The sequence below is a fragment of the Canis lupus genome, chromosome 5 (genome assembly GCF_003254725.2).
Source record: "Canis lupus dingo isolate Sandy chromosome 5, ASM325472v2, whole genome shotgun sequence".
Lineage (NCBI taxonomy): Eukaryota > Metazoa > Chordata > Mammalia > Carnivora > Canidae > Canis > Canis lupus.
Genome location: NC_064247.1, coordinates 37,109,036 through 37,129,729, shown reverse-complemented (window position 1 = coordinate 37,129,729; position 20,694 = coordinate 37,109,036). Strand labels below are relative to the sequence as shown.

The following is a 20,694-nucleotide window of genomic DNA, read 5'->3' as shown; positions in this document are numbered from 1 at the left end:
GGAGTATAAATTTATGCAGGCTTTCTGCATAAATTTTATTCATTTTTATTACAGATGTGAAAAAGACCTCAAAGTAATAGTAACCTGCCCTTGAAATAATAAGAAAGAAGTTAACCACACATGCAAATAAACATTTAGCTTTTAGAAATTTTAGCAAATCATTGTTATGGTCATGACAGACCGGACATAGTTTGAATTTCAAACTTTAGAGAAATCATTTTCTTTCTTTTTTTTTTAAATTTTTTTTAGAGAAGTGGTTTTAAAAAGTGGTTGTACATTTACGCCATGGAATATTGTACAGATATACGAATGTATAAAGAAGATGCAATATATGTGTATTTATATAGAATATATAACAATCTATTGATAAACAAATATATTTAAACATATGGAGAAATTATTTATATATATTGTCTATAATGGAGTATTGCTAGGTCATAGAAAAGAACAAGATCTTGCCTTTTGCAACAACACGGATGGACCCAGAGGGTGCAATGTTAAGTGAAATAAATCAGAGAAAGACAGATATCCTGTGATTTCATGTGCATGGGGAATCTGAGCAACAAAATAAACAAATAAACAAAAGTGGAAACAGGTCTGTAAGTACCAAGAACAAACTCACGGTTGCCAGAGGGGCCTGAGCAAAATGGGTGAAGGGGAATGGGAGGTCCGGGCGGGAATATAGTCAATGGTATTGTAAATTGTATTGTGGTGTGACAAGTGGTAGCTGTGCTGGTGGTGAGCCCAGCATATCATGCGGAGCTGTCCAATCACTATGCTGCACCCCTGAAACTAATGTAACACTGGGTGTCATCCATACCTTGATTTTAAAAAGTGATCATACATGTGCCCAGGAAGACTATGCTGCCATTATAAAGGATCTTGTGCTGTCGTATTTTAAGCCACAAAAGAGGGACACCTGGGTGACTCAGCAGTGGAGCATCTCCCTTCAGCTCAGGTTGTGATCCTGAGGTCCTGGGATCAAGTCCCGCATCAGGTTCCCTGCATGGAGCCTGCTTCTCCCTCTGCCTGTGTCTCCACCTCTCTCTGTGTCTCTCATGAATAAATAAAGAAAATCTTTAAAAAAACAAAAAGACACAAAAGACATTCTCCAAGATGATATATTCTGTATCTGCAAAGGCTCGACAGCCACATGCAGCTTTTGAGTGTTTAGAATATGGCTGGAGCTACTGAGAAACTGAATGTTTACTTTTGTAATTATTTTAACTATTTCTAATTTGAACAGCCACGTGGGGCTATTGGTTGCCACAGAGGACCGTGGGGATCTGGAGTTTGATCCTATTTTTATCTCCATATATACATGCGGTGGTAATATGGGAAAGATGTATACCCGAATGTAAGCAGTGGTTATCCCTGAGGACTGAGACTGTTGGTGTTTTCTTTGTTTAAATATGTTTACATTTGTTTTAATATTGGAAGGGGAGTTATTTGACAAATAGGAGCATGAAGTGCTGTGAAGTGCTTTGGAAACACTTCTGTGTGTGGGGAGAGTGGTGACAACTTGGGGCCTCTCACGCGGGTCCCCGATGGCTTTGCCTGGCCACCCAGATGGATGCGTATTTAATTGGAGGTCCCAAGGCCACCGCCTGTCTCCCTACACACCAAGGATCACTCCCCCCCAGAGTCATGGCCCCAGGCGTCGGTCAATGTCACTTTGCCAACAGCTTCCTTAACTGATGGGCAGAGAGTAAGAAAAACTTGCGTGGATGCTGGGACAGAGGAGGCCTGGTTTTAATAGAAGCCTCGCCGACGTTGCGGAATCAGCCGAGCTGCTCCCAGTCTGCAAGGCTTATCTCATCCACTGTCAGAGCTTTTCATCACATCATGCACCCCAATCCGGGGAGATTTGCTTCTCATTATGGCTCCCAGCCCAGCTCCCCATCCCCGGAGGCAGGCCCAGGCAGGCCTCCAGGATGAAAAATTATCCAAGCTGCTGGGTGTTGGGTGTATTTAAGAACCACTCTGGTACTGAGGGAGTCAGAGCAAGAGCAGTCCTGCCAGATGCCCGGACCTGGGGCTCCTCTCCAACCCTTGAGGGCGGTCACGTAACACTCCTTTGTCTTCATGTGTGTCTGCTTCCCCACAAGACCAGCCCAGAATAATCAGGCACAAATGCAACCCTCTCCTTCCGCGGGCCGTTCATTGATCAGTCCCAGGGAGGACTCAGCATCCTTCTCAACACATCGAGAACTGACACATCAAAAGAAAGCCGTCTGACCCCCAGAAATTAAATTTTGTTGTCAGATTAGATTGTTCAGTGATAGCGGAGCCCCTGTTGAAGCCAGAGTCTATATTTTTGGATATTTGCAAGCAAAAGGCAGTGATCTCTTACATCCGTGAACTGCTTGACCATTTGTAGAGCACTCTCATGCACATCTGAAAATCTCAAGGGCCCTATGAAATAGACCAAAGGTTCCTGATTCTGGCATTTTCCTCCATATGGCATTGCTGCTCTACTCAGCCAGGAATAGAAAAGCCCAAAGAGACCCAAGCCTGTCCACACCCAAAAACATACCAGCGGAGCGGTGGATGCTTGGTCCCATCGCCTAGCATTGGGCTAAAACTTGGCTTCATCACTTACTAATTAGGTGACCTTAGGTAATTTCTCAACTTCTGTAAATATCAGTTACCCAGCTATAATATGTGGATAGTAAAATCTTCTCCCCTGTAGAGTTTGAAAAATCAGTCACGTTACCCACTGCCTAGTCTACTGTAGCACTCAGCAAACAAAGGTTCCCTCATCCATTGGGTTTTTACCTAGGCCTAGGAGGACAACCCCAAAAACTGGCCTGTCTTCCAGTATGGGAAGAGGATCTTTGTACCTTGACCCACCAAATCAACTGTGTAAAAGATTGACAAACCACCCAGAAGAGAAGGCTTGGGATTTGGACAAAGATGCAGAAGGAAGTAGTTGCAAAGTTATTTTTCGGGTTCCTCTTGAGGTGGACTGATTGGCTTATAACCTTGGGAGGATCAAGGCTGAGGTCCCAGGACTGAAATGGCACCCAGCATGCTCAGAGATGGGTGTGATAGAGATAACTGGCTCTAGTAGGGCGCTTTTAGACCATTCCAGCTCTCTCTGGACTGTGGCAGTGAGCCACTGCCTCATCTCATGGCCTCTGCCTTATGCCTGGAAGAATGAGCCTTCTCCCCCAAAGAATGTGGTTCCTGACAATGTACCATCCCATGGCCACACGTGGTAAGCACAGTCTTATGCTGGCCAGAACCTTTGTTCCAGAGGGTAGTGGGCAATCTTCAGAGTGAGTAACTTCTGGGCACCTGGGTGGCTCAGTGGTTGAGTGTGTGCCTTTGGCCCAGGTCCCGGGACCGAGTCCCACATCAGGTTCCCCACAGGGAGCCTGCTTCTCCCTCTGCCTGTGTCTCTGCCTCTCTCTGTGTCTCTCACGAATAAATAAATAAAATCTTCAAAAAAAAAAAAAAGAGGGAGTAACTTCTTAATCTTATAAAGATGAAGTTTCTAGGAATACTTTGTGGTGGAGTGTGGAGAGCATTTATATCCTAGCTATTGTTTGACGGCATTCCCCATCATTTCTACAGCAGCTGGGGAATTTGTCACTGGGAGACACAATTCACCACCACCAAAGACCCCGGGGAATTTGTCACTGGGAGACACAATTCACCACCACCAAAGACCCCAGGAATGCCAAGAATTTGAGATCCTGACCCTTGTCTGCCTGGTCCATTTCTCAGGGCCGTTTGCAGCAGGTCGCCTTTAGGGATGAAGTACCATGGGCCCCTAGCCAGGGAGCAGACCTATTTACCACTCATTCGAAAAACAGTCCCATCCACGTAATTTGGTGGATGGAACTGGAGGGTATTATGCTGAGTGAAGTAAGTCAGTCGGAGAAGGACAAACATTATATGTTCTCATTCATTTGGGGAATATAAATAATAGTGAAAGGGAATATAAGGGAAGGGGGAAGAAATGTGTGGGAAATATCAGAAAGGGAGACAGAACGTAAAGACTGCTAACTCTGGGAAACGAACTAGGGGTGGTAGAAGGGGAGGAGGGCGGGGGGTGGGAGTGAATGGGTGACGGGCACTGGGGGTTATTCTGTATGTTAGTAAATTGAACACCAATAAAAAATAAATTAAAAAAGAAAAAAAAGAAAAAGAAAACCAGTCCCCCAAACTCGGAATTCCTCTTCCCTAATACAACTCACTGTGAAAGCATCATTCTAGCTCTGTATTACCCCGCCCTCCCCCATGAGACATCGGAGTCCCAGGGAACTGCCAGCAGCATGGAGCTCAGGCTACCACCCAGGCTCTAATAAAGCCTTTTGTCTCTGACCCAGACCTGTCCGTCTCTGATTCATGCCCTCTGCCAACATCCAAGAAATAAAAATAGGTTAGGCAATAGCTCACAAGTAGGATAAACTCCCCAAACCTTTATAGTTCTTGGCACATAGACGTTGCCTCTTAAACAAAATACAGCATTTCATTGGGTTCTGTCTCGGATAGTTTGGGAACTGGGGTATATTGTACTAGACAGGACCACCAGAGCGCCTCCAAGCCAGCACCCTCTTCTAAATGAGGCCGTCCGGTGAGGTAGGCCAGGTGACTATCCCCACTCTTAGCGACAGCTAATTGGACCTGGAACGGGCCCTGGAACTGAAAGCGGCCAATACATGAGCTGGCCAGCAGTCTGTGATGGGTTTGGGCCCCAAAACATGACTTGGGCCAGGTTCACTGCTTCAAGAAACACACAGCCAGCAGCAATAGCTGAACGGAGGTGTAATTGTAGTCATTGGCTGAAGCTCTAAGAAAGCAGACGCTAGGAGTGAACAAAACCAGTGAGGCAGACAAAGGATACAAAGAATCAGGGGAAGAAATAAACCGGTTAGTGATTAGACAGCTCACCAGACCTGAGCTGTGCTGAATTACCATCAGTGGTGCAACACAGAGCAAAGACTCACCAGCTCCAGCTAAGGAAGTCCACTGAGGCATCTTGGACCCAACCCCCACACACATTTTGGGGTCCCTCCCCCGATGTGTCCAACTGACACTTGCCTGCATTTCTATCCTAGGGCTCCATTGACAGGGGTCCCCCAGGGAACCAGCAAACCCTGTAAGCCTTCTAGCCTTTTTTATTACTTCATGGTAAACCCTGGACAACTCTCAGATGCAAAGCAATATGGCACCCATTTAACGTAAAGGAAATATAGCACATCTCTGTGAAAACTGTGTCTTAAGCCAGTTAGAATAGAAATATGTAAATAAAGAAAATATATAAATAAAGAAAAATAAATTTTAAAAAAGAAATATGGAAATCATCTCATTAAAATTACAGTATTTCTCAGGGCACCTGGGTGGCTTAGTCGGTTGAGCCTCCAACTCTTGGTTTTGGCTCAGGTCACAACCTCAGGTCTTGGAATAGAGCCCCACATTGGGCTCTGTGCTGAGCATGGGATCTGCTTGGGCTTCTCTCTCTCTCTCTCCCTCTGCCTCTGCTTCTTCCTATGCTTATGAACTCTCTCTAAATAAAAGCAATCAATCAATTTACAATACTTCTTAATACTTGCTTTTCAAGTTAATATACAGTAAGTTTGTGTGTGCATACGATTCTCTGAGTAAGTAAAGATCTGTGCAAACAACAATACAGTAATGATGTGGAATAATTGTGCCCTCTCACAAAACTCCTCCGTGCTGCCCCACCTCACCAGTTACACCCTCACCTCAACCCTACCCATCGGCATGTGCTGGCCTGTCATCATATACGTCTACCTTTTTTAGAATATCATGTAAATAGACTTATATAGTATGTCACTTTCTGAGATTGGTTTCTTTCACTCACATGAGGCCTTTTAAGTCCACCTATGCTGCTGGTCATACCGATAATTTGTCACTTTTTTCGGTGGATAGTATTATTGGTGAAGGTTCTATAGTTCGTAATGCATTCACCTTGCCAGGGCATCCTTCCAGGTGCCCCCTGTTTTTGGCCACCTACCGTCTCCGATCAGCTCAAGGAAAGAGAGAACTAGGACAGGAAGCCTTGTGTTGGGGTGTCTGATTCTCGGGGTCATGCTGCCTCCTCCCTAGAGCTTGCTTCTGCACCACTTCTTTTCCCAGATACTGCTATTTCCACAGTGAGGGACCATATACTCTACATACTATTGCACTTTGTACTTGTTTCTTCCCGATTCTATGTGCGGTCCTGTATACATGAACTCTATTATGGCTTCTCTGATTTCCATGTTACTTCTCACCTTTCAGATTAAAAAATAGTAATAAAATAAAATAAAATGGATAGGATCAACCCGAATAGTAGCAGCATACGACACATGATCCACATAATATCAACGGACTTTTTTTTTTCACATTCTTGTTTTCCTCGTTCCCAGGCTTCTGTCCTACATTTAGCATCATATATGACAAACCACATCGGCACGATCCAGTCCAAACCACACGTCACTCTGGGGGGAAATTAATAACAGCCTGAAGAACAGTAATGCAGGGTTGTAACAGTAATGCAAATAGCTGAGTTTAAAATAAGTTTTAAGTCATCCCAATCGAGAGAGTCAGTAAACCATCAGGTGAAATCAAACCCAGGAGTCTGTGAGGAATCAGAGCAAATGATGTGGCGATCATATTCTAGAAATGGGAACAAATGCTCCAGGTCAATCATAGTCCAGCCCCATCCATCATGCAGGTACCATCTGTTGAATACAAAATACTCTTCCAAGCACCAAAGAGCACAGTTAACTTTTCAGGGCTGATGCTGACGGTGTTTTGCATTATTCTGAATCACCTCAGTTTGAGATTTCTATTATTTTCTGGATGGCTCGACCCTTATTGGGTGAGCCATTTGCAAGAGAGGCAGCATGCTCTTATCTCAATGTCTCCAAAGCTATCAATTTCTCTATGAAGCACATTGTCTCCACCAAATGAGTTGTTAGAAGGTTTGATTGATGGTGGAAGCAAATCAAGCTTTAATGAGCTGCCACATAATTAAAAAACAAAACAAAAACAGTTATACGCATTTAACACTCCCACATACTGACAAGGACTGAGCAAAATTCTTCTTCCAAACCCATACTAGTTCCCCAGCATTTTAATTAGGATGAAACAGCCCGGTTTCGTATCAGATTTCTCCTTGCAAGGGATCCAGCTTCTGCAGGAGTGAGTCTGTGTTTTATAAAGTCTCCTTTCCCCAGAAAACACTACTTATTTTCATACACATTATGATAGGCAGCATGGTGGAGTTACTATTCCATTAAAAGCAATTTTGAAAATTAGCCTCTGGAGACACTTACCTGAGTTCAAATCCTGGCTCTTCCACCAGCTAGCTGTGTAAACTCAGCCAAGTTATTTAATCTCTCTGGCTCTCAGTTTTCTTGACCCTAAAATACGGACAATTCTATTTGCCTCGTAGGATTGTGGTGAAGATAAAATGAGTTGTTAATGTAAATCACTTAGCTCAGTACGAGGCACATGATGGGATGCATTCGGCACATATTAGCTACATGCTGCCCAGAACATTCTTCCCTGGTTTTACCACCTTGTGCTCAGGTACACTCAGACCTCAGGAGATCACAAAGAAGCATCTTCCACTTGAAGGAAGTGTCTCATTGGTTTCCCTGTCTGTCCAGTGGAGGTTCGTGGAGCCCCCAATGTCCAGAGAGAACTCCACACGTGGGCTAAGCCTACTGAACTTGATGATAGTTGGCTCTCCCCTAGATTGGCTTCAGAACTGCCAAGACTGTTTCCGGTCCAGGAAACATTCTTCGTCCCCCTGGCTGATATCAGGGTGCCACCAACTCCACTCAGTCTGACCTTTTGTACACTCAATTTTTTAATTAACCTTGGATCAGCAAAGCAATATCTGTTCTCCAAATACAGTCATATTTTATGCAAGCAGTGACAAGCTAATTAAGTTAATTATTATAACACCTATCTGTATAATGAAACTAAGGTTGGATGATCCCAGCTGCTTCTCCTTAAAGTGCATCCCAGTGATGATTAAAAAATAATTAATATTTCACCAAAGACAGGAACAAGAAGTTAATTAAAAGACGGAGGTGCAGTCTTAATGAAACATATCCAATTGTGCTCACCACTGCACTCTGCAGCCAAATCCCTCCTCAGAATGTAGATGAACACCAGTGAACATCAAGCCTTTCTTGAGAGCATGTAGAGATCATTAACATCTCCCACTTGCCCCATCCAGCAAACATTCTAGAAATTTCTCTTTGCCTTTTAATGAGGTAAAGGCAACTCTTTTATTTACTTGGGCAAAGTCGATTGGCTTTGAAATGAATTCCAAATCTGAACCAATAATATGACATTGGGGGATGCTACTTCCTCAAAACTGTCACTTCTCTGACAGTACTGCTGACACTCAACTCCACAGGAAAGCTCTCACTAGTCCCATTTTTATCTAGCTGATTGTCCTATCTTCAAAAGGGAAAGATTAAATTAAATGTCATGGTTGAGAACATATAGAATTTTCCTTGGTTCAGCTAGTTCAACTTACATCTTTTGTATTGTAGGCACTGGTTTTCTTGCCAAGGGGAACAGAGAGATGCCTGAGCCATATCCATAGCCAATCAGATAGCTTGTTTGCTGGGCCCACATGACAACGAGGATAGGGGTGCCACAAATATTTTGGTTGGCAGAGAATCCAGGGCCCGGGCCACACTCAGCCAAATCATGCTGAGGCTTTAGGAGTTGAGATTGGAGTCATCTGTAGAGGGGATGGGGACTGGCAAAGTTCTATTTCAGCCAAAATTAGAACCAAAAGTAATCCTCCTCAAAATTGGAAGGCCACAGTCCCAGTCATCATTCAACCACTGAGCGATTTGGTGTTCTTGGATAAGAGACTTTGCCGCTTTAAGAATCTGATGTTTGTTTAATAAAATAAGGTGATTGGATCTGAACTCTGGTAATGGCATCATTCGTGAATCTAAGATGTCATCTGAGGGAGTTTTTCAAAGGTTAAAAGGAGCTAGGACTGGTATTATTAAACCTATTTTATAGACAAAAGACCTCCTACTCTTATAACTTCTAGAGCTTTGTCAAAGTGACTTTTTCTCTGAACCTCAGATTTCAAACTGAACACCAGACACCCTGATTTGTCATTCAGTGCCCGACCATTGGTGCTGAGAGCAATGCATCCACCAGCACCGTCCCAGCCTTCTTTTCCCATAAGGAAACCCCTCCTTCAATCTGGTCCCAAGACTGAGGAGACACCATGGTGGATAAACCAGCAGGGTCACAGCTCAGCAGCAGAGCCAAGAAGGTGGAGTCTGCTCCACTTGTTTCACTGTGTTTTGTTTTCCCATTGTGGGATGCTCCCTTGCAAAAGGGGAAGGGCCACATCCATAAAAAGCAGCTTAATGTAGTCAATCCATATGGGACTTCGCTCCAGTAACGAACCCTGTGGCGCTCATCATTAACACCTCATTTGCAACAGGCTCTCATGGTCTTCCTCTCAGGAAGCAATTACACACACATGCCACCCCCGCCTTGCCTCGAAATTGTATCCTGGCCTGGGGTGGCCGGGCCACTAGCAAATCCTGGAGGGAGGGGGTTCCTTTCTCATTTATTTGGAATGGGGGATTTCGCAGCTGGTGTCTCGTGAATGTGAAGACATTTTAGAAAGGCCTTTGGTGCCTGTAGAGGGATGGGTGAGAAGAAACAGGGTAGGGGTGGGGGGAGGCTGTTCAGTGGGGGAAACCCAGATATCTAAGTGGGAGTCTAGAGGTCTGGGCTGAGCCATGCCATTGTTCCAGAGGGGTCGGGGGCAAAACAGCCTGGTGTCCTTAAGAGGGGCTCTCTGCTGCCCATCTCCTAGGGCTGCTTTCTCCCTGTTACAAAACCACCATGAACTCCTTCCCCTAGGCGCTGAGAAATCATGCATGTGTCTTGGGGAAGGAAGAGCTTGTAGAAAAACATCTTCTGTTTATGGGCAGAAGTCAAGACTGGGTGGGCATCCCTTAGCTGCTACCCTCCCCACCGTGTGACTCGACAGTGGTCACAACAGAGAACATAGAACTTTTCAGACATTACTTCTTACTGATAAAATTTTCTCATAGCCACCGTCTCATGTGAGCCACAGACAAATAAAATGGCTGCTACCATCATCCCCATTTTACAGATGAAAGAACCAAGGGCCAGGGAGGGTAGGTGGCTTGTGGCTAATGGTACATGGATCCTAAGTGGTTCAAGCATCTCTGTGGAGCCCTCACCTGCAAACACTCCTCTCCCTTCACCCACTAACCCTTTCCCCCCAACTCCCCAGAAGGCTGCTCCTTCCAATGCAGAATTCAAGGCATTCAAGTTCCTTTAGAAGCAACACTACTGAGTCAGTTTGGCACCATCCCTGTACCGGAGCTTAAGATAACTGGATATGTCAGAAGTGAAATTAAGGGGACTTGAGAATGCAATTTAGCTTCCCTAAGAAACCCACGCCTTCTTTTCTGAAAGAAACCCAAGCCCTCTCTATCCTCCTAGGATGCTCTGTGTGTCAGCTCTCCCGTTTTGTGCACTTTAGACTTTCAAATGGTATGAGGCAATTCAGTAAGCATGTGCCAAGCAGGAGAACCCTGCTAGTGGAAAGGCTTGGGCTCTGGGGTCAGACCTGGGGTTCCCATCCCAGCTTCCTCATGCAACACATGGAATTTTGAGTAAGCTACTTCACCTCTCTAACCCTTGGGGTCCTCCTCTGTAAAAGGCAGGTAATAACACTGCCTGCCTCCAAGGGTCATTCAGAGCTAGATCCCATGCAGACAGATAGGATTAGCACATCATCTGGCAAACGGTAAGAGCTCAATGTTAGCTATTGCCATGAAATTTCCATAGCAGCATTTAGTATGGTGCCTCACTGAGAGATGGCTAAGTCCTGCCTTCAGGGAGCTTATAGTCTAGTGGCTAAAATAACATACATCACAGGACACTAAGTGTGGGAGAGAAGAGCAGTTCTTCAGACTTGTGCCTGCACCAGAATCCCCTGGAGGGGGTGTGAAAACACAGGGCTTTCCTGTGTTTTGATTTGGTATTAGAAGCTGGGCCTACTCCCAGAGTTTCTGTTTTAGAAGGTCCAGAATGGGGCCTGAGAGGTTCCCAGGTAATGCTCCCACTACTGTTCTGGGGACCACACTTTGAGAACCATGGGTCTGGTGAAAAGAACAGGATCTGGGAGCACAAAATCCTGGGCTGCCCCCTATTAGATACGTGAGTTGAAGCAGTTGTATGATGCCACTGAGCCAGCATGTCTTCTTCTGGGAACATGGTTGAAGGGTGGACGGGAGGAGGGTACGTAACTGAGCAATCAGCATGTAGGAAAGATGGGCCTTGCTGTTGGGCCATAATTGCCTTGGCCAGCTGGGCACGAGGTAGCAGAAGCTAGAAGGAGGCCCCCGTCCCAGCTGGGATGGAAGGAGGGAAGTAGAGGACAGGGAAGTCTCAGGGATGGGATGAAATTAGAGTAGAATCCTAAACATTTGGAAATCCTAGGATGGTAACATAAATGCTTTGAGCCCCTGAGTAAGACGCCCTGGGGTATTGAGTAAGGGAGTGATTAGAAGCCTATTTAAATCTATCTTGATAGACTTTGACCCTTCTGGACTTTGAAATAGAGTGATGGCAGATGGCCAAGAGGCACCCAATCCTCTCCACCATGATCTCTGTAATAAAGGCTTCCACATACTGTGGCTTCTATGTGACATCGAGATGGGATTTATAGTCTATGGATTAAAATAAAACGAGCAACTTCTGTTACCCAAGCTAGTTTGCTGTTGGCACTGTGATCCATTCATCTCACTCACTCATTGTTACAATTCAACACTTCACTCACTCGCAGTTTGAAAATGTTGATGTAAAATGTGGCAGACATTTCCTGAACACACCAAAAATTTGACAACCAATTCCCAGGAGAGCCATTTGAAATCGCTCAACGTACTACTCACCCACAACAGAATCCAGGGCCCTGCGTTCACACTGAGTCTTGGTGGTTACGATCCTCTCCTTCGTGGACATTTGCCTGGATCTCGAAGCCGCAGAATATGAAGCAATTTGACATCTGGCAGCTCCTGCAAAAAGCAAAGATGCAGGGTGGAAGAGGAGCTGGAGGGTTCAGAAACCCAAGAGAAGGAATTGGGGCTTTGGCTATATAGATTGACAGCTTCCAGAGGGAGCCAAGGTAGCCCAGCCTGGAGGGGAGGTCCTGACACTGGACCCAAGCTGGGGATGCTAGGGGGTGGTGGGTGGGGGACTGAGGAGGGAGGAGCTCTCAGCTTCATACCTAGGAGCCCAGACATAAACAGCGGAAGAAATATGCAGCCTCAGTTTTCCTCCACCCATGGCCCATCCGATAGGTCACTGCCTATAGGAATGGTCAGCTTGGTTGTGTCTGCCTTCAGGAGCAGACCAGGGGTTTCTCCAACCATATTCCCCAAAGTGCTCATAATCAAGAGGCACTGGGAGTGCCTGTCCTTTGAAAAAAAAATCAGTATCGCTGTCTGTTTCCTTGAGAGCAACCTCAAACCAGATGTCTGCAGGCTGCTACTGGCAGGGTCCTCTGTGTTTCCAGACCCTTCCCAGGCCCTTCCTCCCACAGCCATCACCCCTCTCTGGTCTAAGTTCTCCTTCAGTATGTATGGAAAGGGAGCATGCAGGTAGGAATGTTCTGGTTGGTTGGTCCTCATCAACTTTCCTTGCACATAAACCACATAGCCCACGACCACTACATAAAATAGGCGGTGCTGAGTAAAAGCATGAGTTAGTAGATACAGTACTTCCCAAAGCCTGACATGCCTAGGACTCACTTGGGGCCCTTGTTAAAAGGCAGACGCTGATCCAGTGGCTTTGGGAGGGGGGCCCGAGCTTCTGCTTTTTGGACAAGCTCTCAGGTGATGCTGATGCTTTTGGTCTGTAGACCAGACTTTAGATAGCAAGATCATAGGAAATGTATTCAAACCAGATCAGAAGGGTCCTATTATTCTGAGTTACCCAATGGGGTCAGTGGGGGGTAGAAGGTGGTGAGTTAAAGGTATGAATCTCACCTTAGCGATGGTTTGATGCAAATAGATTTTATTTGTGCCGCAACTGCCCATTATCATCTTCAACTTAGGGATTCTGGATGCTACTTGGTTGGATTTTTGGAGCATATTTGCAGTAGAAGGGAATCATGGGAAATGACACCACCCGGGGTGGGGGGGGAGAAACCTGAGCTGGCCTGGGAATCAGAAGACCTGGCATCAGCCTCAACCTGTTCCCATTGCCAGGGCGAGCTCCACATGTGGCCATTGAAAAATGGGAAGAAATCGTAATTGCCCTACTTAACCTAAGAGGGCGGCTTTGGCGATGGAGCTAGATGAAATATGGGAAATTTCAATGCAATTTCAAATGATCAAGTACTGACAACCCCGTTGGGCTGAGTGGAGTATTAGTGAGTCTGGGATGCAAAGTAACCCTCTTACAAAGAAGGCTGCAAACATTTTCACTGTCACACATAGCAACGCCTTATCCTAAATTGCATTTTAATACGCTACCCCATTTTATTATCCTTCTTACAGGATAATAACGGTGCTTGCAGCCAAAGAAGATGTTGTATTATCATTACAACATTCACATAAAACAGAAAGTGATCAAACATCCCGGCTCGTTTTCTTAATATCGTAACAGCGAGATTTATACAAGTCTGCTTAATTCAGGCTTGGCCAGCTTTCCAAATGAACTGTCTCCAGAGAGTGGCCTTTCTGAAAAATGGCTCACTTGGGCCCCATGTGAATTCCTTTCTGATGTCAAGCTCTTAAGGAAAGCATTACTGAAAGTGTCCCAGCCAACACATCCAAATGTTCCTCTCTGCTCGCGGGAAGATGTCACATTCTTGGACACGTTTCAGGAGGACCACTAAAGAAGTTAAGTTTTGAAGTTTCATTTTTTGAAATGGCCACCTAAAAAAGAAGCCCATCTTCATGAGGCTGAAGCCCGGTCAGAAATGAGGTCTCTATAAAAATAATCATCCCTGGACGAGCGCTTGCCAATGGGCCCGAGCTCCTGCATCCAATTTGTATCACATTGAGACAAGTGATGTTCCAGTCTTGGGTCTGTATATTACACAATTATAGAAATGTGATTTTCATTATGTTCCTAAAGTGCTAGTTGTTATTACGTTGGCCATGGGGCCATACTCTCTGCAGATGTTCTTGGAGCCGTACTGTTGTTGCTGCCACCACTGCTGAATTTCCCGATCTCAGTGCCACATTTGTCCTGTGAATGTAGAATCCTGCTGGGGCTCACAGGAAGTCCTCCTCAGCCCCCTGGATTGTTTCTGATTGGGCTCAACCTCTGGGAGAAACTGGACTCGTGCAAAGCCCAGCCGAGCAAACCGAATTCTCCCCTCCCGGTCATCATTAACCCTTTTCTCGGCAGGCAGCAACTCACACAAATTTAAACCAGATGGGTGAGACAGTCTTTGCAAGAGGGAGGAAAACACACTTTTATAGGCTCCACATGGAAAATGAATAGGGGTGTGTTTCATGCAGTGGCCGTATATTTCAGGAAATCTGTGTTGAGTATTACTCCAAGTTGGAATCGGCTGAAGGTTCCGACCTAGTGGGGGGAAGAGGTCTTCACCAATCTCGGGTAGAGAGATGACCCCACTGGCCATCCCAATAGCCCTTGGGACCAGGATGTTACAGGTCACTCTGGGTCAGTCGCAAATCAAAACTTTGCTTGATACTATCAGCTTAATCACTCAGCAACTATATGTTTGTATATTCAGCACAGGAGGGTCAACAGGCTTCAGACAGGGTTCAGCCCCAGAAGTTTAGGACAAGGTCAGAAGACGTCACCTCCTCCAACTGAAGGTAATGAGAAGTAGCATGGGACTGAAGCAATTAGCCATCCGTAGGGGTAAGCTGCCTTTTAGCATCGCCTTACAGATGAGGTTGGGATGTTCCATAAATCTCCACCTAGAATGGAGACCTCTGAGGTCTTCATGGCTGTTCAAAGAGCCAACCTGAGGACTATACAGCAGCTATTATTGTGAAGCTCAGGACTGGGGGAGGAGCTGCCCTGGCCATGCTCCTGGCAGATGAACATCTCAGAATCCAAAGGGGCAATTTATCTAGTTATCCCACCTTGAAGGAAATAACACACAGGAAAAACCAACGCCCTTTGATGAATTTTGTACTTGGCAAGCCAACTCTCCCTACTGACACAGGAGAATTACCCCTATCAAAACGGGTCCCACAATGCCCTAATAAACCGAAATTCCAGTAGGCAAAACTCACCTGAATTTGTGGAAGAAATCACACTAATGAAGCCTGAATGTCCCTGGGGGAGATTTTCTAAAACTGAACCCCGAACTAGTGAGGACCATACAAAAGATTACCCATCTATCCATTCATTCAATCATATATTCCACGAACTTGCAATAGTGCCATTTCCATCCTGGATATTGGCTTAGTCATTGAAAAAGTCAAGGAAATTTCAATGTTCCTGCTTCTTAAGAAGCCTCGAGTACATTACAGTGTTTTAGCCATGATTTGTGATCAAGTAGAGAGTTATGAAATCAATTTAGCTGGTTACAAACAGCACTTAAAAAAAAACAAATTGAATAAGATGAAAATTAATAGAAGAGAATAGAAACTATTAGCATATGTTGGTGTTTGTCATTTTTACGCCGCTGAAAATACCAATTCTCCAACTCTCTGACACCAGCCAGTGTCCAGCAATTCAATTCAACTCTGACGAATGAGTTGAATGAGTGCAAATGCCACATGTTAAGGGCTCAGGTCCATTTCAGATGCCAACTGCAAAGGGCAGGGGTCTCCAGGCCCCTGTATTTTTTTCTGCTGGCTGACTACTAATTTAGGGGTTCCCATGACACCCCTCAGCTTTGATAATTTGCTAGGACAACTCACAGAAGTAAGAAAAGGCTTGATAGAATATATCAAGGATATAAATGAAGAGCCAGATGAGAGGTACATAGGGTGGGGTACCCTCCAAAGAGGGTCCTGAGTGCAGAACCCTACATCCCCGTGGTGTTGATGTGGACTTGGGTGTGCTCACCAACCCAGCAGCTCCTCAAACTTCATCACCCTGAGTCTTCTACAAGATTTCATTATGAAGTCACAATTGATTAAATTGTTTTCCATTGGTGATTAGCTCAATCTCCAGGCCCTCTCCCCTCCCAGGAGGTCAGAGGGTGGGGCTGCCAGCTGTAACCTTGTTCACAGGTCAGTTCCTCTGATGACCAGCCCCCATCCTGAAGCTGTCTAGGGAGGCGCCCAATGGAGAGTCACCTCCTTAGCACAATGGAATGGGTTGTAAGGGGCTCCTTGTGGATAACATAAGACACTCCTCTCAGTCAGGAAATTTCAAGAATTTTAGGAGCTGCTGTGCCAGGAACTAGGGGTCAAAGACCAGGTCCTTTTCACTGTATCACAGTTGCACATAGTAGGGATTAGTGTTGCTTTGTGGAAGTTTTTTTTCTCCCATGTTCATATATGTGTATGTGTGTGTGTCCTACTGGAGGATCCTCCTACTGGATCTCAATAGAAGAGGTATTTCTTACTATGGATTGTCATGAAAAAGTTTGAAAGCTCAGGCATTTAGACGCATATGCTTCCCAGAGTGCCCCATGAACCCTGACTCATACTCTGTGCTAGGGCTTCAGGGGGGTCTGACCATTGATGTTTCCCTAGTCCTTAAGCTCCTCTTTCTGGACATTCACTTGCCTGGTTCCTCCTACAACACATAGGGTTCTGGTCGTCTAATGAATCCTGCGTCCCATAATGTGTTGTTTTTTTATAATGATTTGTGTCCATGTCTTGGAATCCCACTGAAACTTGTCTGCGCTTCTTTGTTGTACAAGGAGTGATGTGAACAGGCGGGAAAGGCTCTTTCGAAGCAGTAACATTGACCGTGGTCTTGAAAGCCAAGCGGGCTCCCCACCAGTGTTAATGAGAACATTACTCATGACACTTGTTGAAAATGATAAGGAAGCCTTTATTTAAGGGAAACTATCTAGATAAATGTAGGGACCACTGCAGCTGGGGAGGGAGGCTAGGCTCAACTTGAAACATAAGAAGGAAAAGTGGGAATTTATCGCCAAGGAGCACGGCACGGACTAGTGGATGAGAAATTACTAAGAGGAAACATCATTGTATTTGATGTTAATGTTTTTTACGTACATGGACACCTTCCTGTATAAGAAGTGGAGACCCAAAGGCCTGAGAGCTTCTACAGCATTTTGACCAACAGCGGTAGATCCATTGTGGAAACGTGAATGAGCATCTGGCTGTTCACTCGTACCTTTGAATATCTTTTGTAATAATAAGTAGCCTAATAAGTAAACTGAGACAAGACAAAGGAAATGGGGCGCTAAATTGTGAGAATGTGAGTAGAACAAATATGGGAGAAACAAAAGGAAGATGGGGATCATTTTAGTGGGTTTGTCTGTACAGATTCTTCTCAGAGTGGACTCCCCGGCTCTGGTGGCAGGGTTCTCCTCTTCCCGGTATAGATACAGGGAAGGGAGCTCTCTGAGATATTGTGATTTACAATAAATACATAGTTTGGTCTCTGTTCCTGCTCTCAGCTTGTAAATTGGGGTGTCCTAGGAGATAAGAGTGATGGGAGCATCTTTTGCCATAATATTTGTTATCATGTCCTCAGTTCCTGAAATCATTTGAGAGCCATAAAGGTGATATAGGTAGGTGTCTTGTTATTCATAATCAGCCCCTTTCAGCCACACCTGAGTCGAGGTCATCAGGTGGCTTTTGGAAATCCCCTAAAGATAGGGGATACTTTGCCAGGGGAAACAGCCACAGTTAGAGGGTTCGAGTTTTCAGGCCCACCCCTGACTGCCAGGGAGGGGGGAGAGCTACAGGTTTTATCAATCTCTAATGATCAATGATTTAATCAACCATGCTTCTGCAATGGATTCTCCATTCAAACCCAGACGTAGAGTTCAGAGAGCATTCAGATTGGTAGGCCAGAACTCATCCATGTGCTAAGCCTCCACATGGACAGAAGCTTCTACTTTCGGGACCTCACTCTACACATCTCTTCATCTGGCTGTTCATTCACATCTTTTAATATCCTTTGTAGTAAACAGTAACCTAATAAGTAAACTGGTTTCCTGAGTTCTGTGAGTCGCGCTCTCAAATTAATCAAACCCAAGAAGGAGATTGCTGGAGCCCCACCCCCCCACCAGGTCTATAGCTACTAGGTTAGAAACACAGGTCTCTAACTTACACTTGCTTGGCGTCTGAAGTTGGGGGAGAGGGTAGTCTCATAAGCCTGAGCAATCTCCATGTAGAAGGTGTCAGAAGTGATGTGAATCTCAGGGCGCCTAGTTGGCATCAGATAATTGCTTGAGAAACTACCGATCAGAACTGTTATGAGGATCATACTTCCTCGTGGGGAATTTATGACCTGCTTTAAGGTAGAAAGGGGGAGATCAGCAGTGAGCCCTTCCTACATCTGCTGATTCTCAACTGCCTTCAGCTCAGAATAATCTGCATGCCAACATGGCATGTGTTGGGGTGGCAGGTTCTAGAAGGGGCAGTGTGTGTATGCGCGGTGGTTGGCAGGAGGGACCCCGTGTAGCTGTGTGTGACTGGGATGGCTCCTTATGTTTCTCGTGTCTCAATTTTCTTTCTTTCCTTTTTTTTTTTTTTTTAGATTATTTATTTATTTATTTGAGAGAGAAAGAGAGAGAGTGCAAGCCAGTGGGGAGGGGCAGAAGCAGGCTTAGGAAAGTGTTTGGCAAAATCAACATTAGCTAGTATTAGTTTCATTTGAACAGGGACACAACCTTCTTGGTTTGTGCAGTAGAAGTTCAAAGCCAGCTAGGACTGAGCTGGTGGACGTGGGCCCCGTGTTGGAGGGCTGACCTGGGAAGCTCAGGTGCAGGCTTTGAGGTCCTTCCTGTGTGGTGTGAAGGTGTGGGCTGGAGAATAGCCCCCCAAAAAACGTCCACGTCCTGATCCCCGTGACCTGTGGCCTTCCACGGCAGAAGTGGCTTTGCAGATGCAATCACAGTGAAGACCATGAGATGGGGAGATTGGCCTGGATTATCCAAGTGGGCCCAGGTGAGTCCCCAGGATCCTTATAAGACAGAGGCAGGAGAGTCAGAGAAGAAGATATGAGGATGGACAACGAGATCCAAGTGGCCAAGGACATGGGCCGAGGCATGTGGGTGCCTCTAGAAGCAGGAAGGGACAAGGAAACAGACTCCCCTCCCTCCAGAGCCTCCGGAAGCAACACAGCTCTGCCAACCCATATTAGACTTCTGAGCTCCAGAGCTATAAGAGGACAAATCTGTGTTGTTTTAAGCCTCGAAGATTGTGGTCATTTGTCACAGCAGCCACAGGAAGCTGACCCAGGGAACCAAAGGGAGAAATGTGGCTTAAGACGCATGTGTCAGGAGCTGGCTGGGGCCAGGAGGAGCTGTGCCCAAGAAGGGGCCCCGGGGGCCATCAGGAGAGATGTAAACCCTCCGTGTCCTGATGCCAGCACTGGAATCTCATCAGGCTGCACTCCGAGTGATTGGGGGTGGGGGGCCATTTCTGCCTGGGAATTATCATTCTATAAACTGGAGAGCCAAAGTTTTCAAAAAGCAAAGTGCCTTCCATGTGTCCAACTTGCTCCTTCTCTCTATTCAGCAGAAAGGCAAGAGCGCAGGATCCTAAAGTTTTCCAGGAATTGGCTCCAATGTCCACACTCCACAGGAGGCCCAGGGAGACGAAAGGACATGCCCCAGGGCCCACCTCGTTCTCCCTGAGCAGGGGCAAGAGCTTAGTGAACCTTTTGCTTCCCATGCAGGGCTCTTTCCCCCGCGCCCCTGCCTCTCCTGGCTGAGGCTGGGACACCCGGGAAGGGCAGGGAGGGGAATTAGCGATGTCCCTGCAGGGAGTGCTGCCCATTTTTCTGCAAACCTAGAACCTTCCTGGTGCGCATGCTCTGTCCAGGAAGAGAGGAGTTACAAAAACAAAACCGATCTCCTCTCCTGAAATTCCACTTCCCCAAGTCAGGGAGGCACCTGCCCCCTATCCCCCATCTGAGGCTCTCACCCTTTTACCCAGCAACCCAGTTCCCAGCTGCAAAGGGCTTCCCCCTACTTATGTGAATTTGGCCACCACCCTAGCTGGAAAGTCCTAACCTCTGGAAGAGTAAAGCAGAGCCTGCCTCAAGCCTTGGTACAATTTTCTGTCATCTGGAAACTTCCACCCAACATCTGCTTTGCAGGACCTGCTCTGTGAAGAACTCAAAGCCTTTTTCATTTATTTTCCTGCTTGTCCCGGCAACAACCTCAAAAGGCAGAGAATGGCAAAGAGCCATCTCTTAACTTTGCAGATAGGCAGGGAAAGGTCAACACAGAAGAGGGACTATAGGAAGTCCCAGAAGGTAGAAGAGATAGGAGATGAGCTGGGGTCAGCCTCTGAAAGCCAATCACTACCCTTGTCAGGTTCACAGGAAGCCCTGGCCACCCCCAGAGTGCTGTTCCAGAAGCTTCCACGAGGAGAAGGGAAGAGGGTGGAAGGCTGGGTCCCCATCATGCCAGGACCTCACATGGTAAGACATCACAGAGCAGGTGCATGTCCCACCCCCAGCCGGGCATCCACAATGTGTGATGAGGAAGCCATCACTTTGCATGACGGTGTCGACAGAAAGCTGTGGACTTTCTCCTATGAACCA

General features: G+C 46.0%; 1 protein-coding gene across 1 annotated transcript in view; it reads right to left on the bottom strand.

Moving 5' to 3' along the window:
- LOC112647578 (uncharacterized) overlaps window positions 1-20,694 on the bottom strand; it is a 45,617-nt gene that overhangs the window by 8,963 nt on the left and 15,960 nt on the right. Inside the window, exon 4 of the mRNA XM_049109724.1 lies at window positions 11,949-12,071. Coding sequence (XP_048965681.1) covers window positions 11,949-12,071 — 123 coding nt within the window. The remainder of the gene's footprint in view (window positions 1-11,948; window positions 12,072-20,694) is intronic.